The sequence below is a fragment of the Lactuca serriola genome, chromosome 7 (assembly GCF_051521515.1).
Source record: "Lactuca serriola cultivar US96UC23 chromosome 7, Lser_US96UC23_V15, whole genome shotgun sequence".
Classification (NCBI taxonomy): domain Eukaryota; kingdom Viridiplantae; phylum Streptophyta; class Magnoliopsida; order Asterales; family Asteraceae; genus Lactuca; species Lactuca serriola.
Window position 1 is genome coordinate 167168480 of NC_136414.1, and position 5077 is coordinate 167173556.

Sequence of the window (5077 nt, forward strand, 5' to 3'; positions counted from 1 at the left end):
AAATTACCTTTTGTAATAACATTTTATGAAAGGTATACATTGATTAGCTTTGGGATTATGTTTTCTGATACTGTAGGAGTTAGTTACAAATATAATTCTAAACTCGTTGTCGAGTTAATACAATCAATTAAATGTGAGTTCATTCTGAAATTTAATATGAATAATCTACAGATGTAACACTCGTGTTTCTAGCCTAGGCATTTATGTTAAGTTAATAGTCTAGGTTAACCTTTGTAACTCATTTTGAAGAAATAAAAACGAATTATGTGAATATTATGTGAATTATGTGTTTTATGCTTAATTATTAGGGCTTAATTAATTAAGAATAAAAATAAGCGTCAAGATTAAAGTGTGAGATAAGACTGATCTCTTTAGATAAAGTTGTAGTGGTCGAAATAAGGATTTCGGGGATATAAAGAATACCAAAATCCGAGTTATAACGAAGAAGTTATGACCTGTCGAAGTTTCGCGACAAAACCGACACGGTGCTGAATGTCGTAAAAAGTGAGTTTTCGATAAACTATTTTTTAGCCTTAGTGATCTAAACAAAAGTCGTAGTATTCATTAAAACGAGAAGTTCCATAAAAAGAACGCCCAAATCTGACTTCGTATGAGGAAGTTATGATTTTTCAAAGTTTCAGCTTAGTAGTAGACAGCTAAAAACTCGAATTTTAGATCGAGCGATTTTTAGCCAACACAACCTAAACGAGAATTGAAGGTCTCGTCATTAGGAGCACAACGGTAAAAAGTCTGACGAAAACGGACGTCGGATGAAGAAGTTATGAATTTTTAACGGATTTCCTGTCCCGGTCTGTTAAAAATAATAATTTAAAATTTAAAGTCAAAACTAGCCAACGAAGTCTAAACGGAAGTTGTAGAATGTAATTTTAGCTACGCGTGCATATAAAGAACGTAAAAAACGGAGCTCGTATGCGAAAGTTATGAATTTTAGAAGTTTTGGCGCGAAAATCGAGAAAATTCGCATTGTCACGAGTTGCCACGTCACCCTCGCTGAAAAAGTGCCATGTGTCCTGTTGAGTCACCAAGCTACTGAGTCACCGAAGCTGCTGAGTCATGCGAAGCCACGTGTAGGATTCTGATTTGACCGAAGGGAGGTCCAATCCAAGGCTAGCATATGGACCGAACCTCGCACCCTAGCTTCGAGCCTTGCATGTGTGATACGACTCCGCGGTCCAATCAGCAAGTGCCACCGAGACCTTCGCACATGCTGACCACCTGCGCATCGGACACACGCCTCGGTCCACTTAGAAGCTGTCAGCGAGCCCTCGCAAGTGCGACCCATGTGCGAGCCATGCGCAGCCACGTGCGAGCCACCTCCCCTGTGAGCTTCGGATCTGCGACGCGTGTCTTCCCTCCTGACCATCCGATCAGAAGCCTCGCCCCTATAAATAGAAGGGTGCGAGACCTCCCGGGTAACTTTGAAAATTTGTCAATTTTAACCCCTAAACCCAGTTTTCTTCATCTTAACATCCCGCAAAGCCTCGGTATCGATTGTAAAGCACGGAATACTCCACGAAGTGCTCGAGAAGCCCGTAAAATTTATTTTTTCGGTTTTGAAGACCGACTTTTGCAAAGCCCGGTTTCTCAATAAAACTCCCGGTTTTATTAGAAACGATCGTTTTAGGAAACGAATTGCTGCCCGATTATCATCAAATTAAGTGAGTGTATAGTCACTTTCATTTTACACATAGATATGAAATATTTACCTTATAATACGTGCTATGTGTAAATATATTAATTTTTTATTTGAGGTAACTGTTGAGTTGATGTTTTATACAAGTTTTAAACTGTATAAGTATTTTTGTCTACAAATATGTTGGGTAGAACATGGGTAGATAGTGATGTCTGATAAAATAAAATTGATGAGAGGCCTCGATGTGTTTTGAGATCCAGTCATCTAGCGGAGTTTGGATGCCGACCACGGACTTTCTAAACAGTCCAGTGGGAAACATTAGCAGGTCCGCAACCTGTAGGTGTTAATGAACTGAGAGTGTTCATTCGTTGTACTCCATCCCCCTCATGGTTGCCTTTAGGACATGTATGGCTGAGGAAACCCCTTAGCAGTAGTGTCCATCCCGATAATATTCTTTAAGCTAGGTCCCTTGTGAAAAGTGTTTAGGGACGTAAAGTGAGGATAACGGGAACGGGTAATCAGGGTTATTGTTGATTGGTGAACTTAATAAGTTTATTATTATTGTGGGTTGAAAACCCTATATGCTCACCAGGCTCCTAAGTCTGACCCACTCAACTTTTTATGTTACAGTAAGTGGACCCCGAGCATAGTCGGAGGACGACGAGAGATTTTTGGATTATAGGCCAGTAGTTGTAAATAACTGTTGAAAGGCTTATAATGTCTTGTTTATGCTTTTGATCTGTATCGGAACATGACATCCCGAGGTTTTGATATATATGGAAAATATATACCTTCTTAATGAAGGATTTTGATAAACTTTTATCATATGTTGTTTGGGGACCAATTTCGCAACATCTTTTAAAAAGATTACTCTGATTTTATTTTAAAAAGCATAAATTAAATCGGTCTTTTCTGGCCGAGAAATTAGGGGATGTCACAACAGAGGCCTACAATGGAATTTTGCTACCCCCAGAGGGAAAGGCCCTTCCCTTTTGGGCCGGTTGTGGGCGAGGAGGGATTCGAACCCCCGACACCATGGTTCGTAGCCACATGCTCTAATCCTCTCAGCTACAGGCCCCACTCCATCTCCACTGGATCTGTTCCCAGAAGTACCCTAAAAAAAAAAAGGAACCTTTGCTCTCCCCAGCTATTTAATATGAATAATCTACAGAGGCCTACAATGGAATTTCATGGCATGCTAAAGACCTCTACCTACGAGTTCTACATGGCCAAATATAAGTTGTCCAGCTTAGCCACAACTGGGATTGCCCAAAAGATTATATCCAAATTAAGGTGGTAAACACCAAATAAATTAAGACGGTCAGATCCATTTTCTTCTTATAAAGCTCTACCTTATAGATTTGAAGACTCTTCAAAATTTAATATTTAACCCAATAATGGAAATTTTGTGTTATACTATCTCCGTCCCAAAATCCATCTTTCTTTTTTGATTTGTCTCAAAATAATAGTCCACTACTAAAAATATATAATATTTTTACCAAAATATCTCTCATTATTACTTAACCAACTAAATATTTAATGGGACATTAAATGCAAATAAGGACAAAATTGTCATTTTATTGTATAAAATTAGTATGAAGTTAGTGTAATTAATCTTTTCTTAATCTCTGTTTTTTTTTTTTTTCTATGGAAAATAATTTTTAGACGAAACGAGTAATTAAGTTGGTTATGAATGTTCCTCTATCTTCATGGAATAAAAGACGCAGCCATCATTTTATTATATTATTCATAAAAAAGATGAAAGAGCGATTACATGAGATTTATAGATACTCATCTCTCCATGAGCCTACTTATTTTTGCAACTACTCCCATCTCAAAATTCAAAACCGTAAAACCTGATTAGAGATGCGAATGACATTTATTCCTGGATCATTAATTAATCTCCACCTTAGAACATGGTAGATGGGATTCGGCATTGCTGCACTTCTAGTTTGCATTGGTTGGGCAGACTTTGAACAATCTGCTGCAAGTCTTGGGTCTGAGGCTGTCCACCACGTCGGCTACGTTGTTGGCTCCCTTGTTGCTGCTGCCTCTGGGCTTGCCTGTACACCTCCTGCATGGCCTCGCACTGGCATTCTTCCTCCACGTTCTGAAGCTCATTGCAGCATTGTTCGAGACCTTGTGGCTGTTGACCTTGCCTGCTGACGCTCATCAGAAGGGTTGCATAGGAACCCATTTGTCGTTGGATGAAGTTTTGGCACTGGTTGAATTGTCGGCTTCGGATGTGCTCACACTGCTGTTGCGAGCCACGGCGGCTGTAGGTGGTGTCCTCGGTGATAGTGGTGAAGGTGGTGATTGAGATTTTTCCGACTTGGCATTGTCTAGTTTGGAGTTTGCATTGGTTAGGAAGGTTCTGAGCCTTCTGCATCATTTGTCTGATCTGCTTGGAACCGAAGCTTCCGCCTTGTTGTCCCTGTTGTTGTTGTTGCATCTTCTGGGCTTCCCGGAATGCTTCCTTCACAGCCTCACACTGGCACTGCTCGTCGACGAATTGGAGCTCTTGGCAGCACAACTGGAGGCCGCCCTGTTTCTGACTCCGGTCGTCTTCTTCATACAAACTCTGGCCCTGCGCGAGATACCTCTGGCACTGATTCAATCTTTGACCCTGGAGCTGTCGGCTGCACTGCTGCTTCGAGAATGTGCTTTCCTCCTCGATGGTGGTGGTGATGATGGTGCTGTGGGCGGAAGCAAAGGCTACAAGGGCTGTGAAAGCAAGTGCTAGTGCTATGAGCTTTGCCATTGTGGGATGGTTGTGAATCGATGGTTGTGGTGGTGGGTATTTATGGTACATGTGGCTGCACACGTGGAGAGCTGGTTGTAATAGGTGGCGAAGTTGAATACTGTCGAGCAACACGTACGAGTTTTCACATCTCAAATGTAACAAGTGGAAGTGCTTTTTTGAAAGGTTTTATACTAGGTACGTGTCTATTCTGTTAGATGGATTTGGAATAATATATAATTTATTTCATATTTCATATATATAATTAATTTTTAGTTAGCCACGTTCTCTCTTATTGGTACTATGAGAAGTAGTCTAATCAAAGCTAATGAGTTCGTTTGACGGTTTGAGTTAACTAACATAACATGGTTAGTTTAGCGTAATAATATTAGGTTTAGCATGTCTGCACCCGTTTGTAGTCTTAGATCATTAAGATCTATAAATATAAAAATGGTTGAACGAAATTTGATATATTGGGTTTAGATACAAATCAAACTAAGCCAAAAATTAACTTGGGTTTTTTATTTTATCTAAAAGATAAAAACTTATATTTTAGAATTCTTAAGAAATAAAACATTGTGAATTAAAAGAAACAAATAACTAATTTTTTAAATGTTCTTGAAAAAAAATAGAAAAAAATATGTTCTTTCTAGTTTTGATTTTTAGAGTTAATGGTCAAATGC

At 39.3% G+C, this 5077-nt stretch overlaps 1 protein-coding gene across 1 annotated transcript; it reads right to left on the minus strand.

Annotated features, from left to right (window-relative positions):
- Positions 1 to 3563: 3563 nt before the first annotated feature.
- On the minus strand, positions 3564 to 4415 carry LOC145064525 (2S seed storage protein-like). Its single transcript, XM_079011960.1, has one exon. The coding sequence runs from the start codon at positions 4413 to 4415 to the stop codon at positions 3564 to 3566; it is 852 nt and encodes a 283-aa protein (XP_078868086.1).
- Positions 4416 to 5077: the final 662 nt, after the last annotated feature.

Bases quoted from the DNA above. Each gene is read 5' to 3' on its own strand.
- LOC145064525 (XM_079011960.1), bottom strand. From the start codon at position 4,415: ATGGCAAAGCTCATAGCACTAGCACTTGCTTTCACAGCCCTTGTAGCC.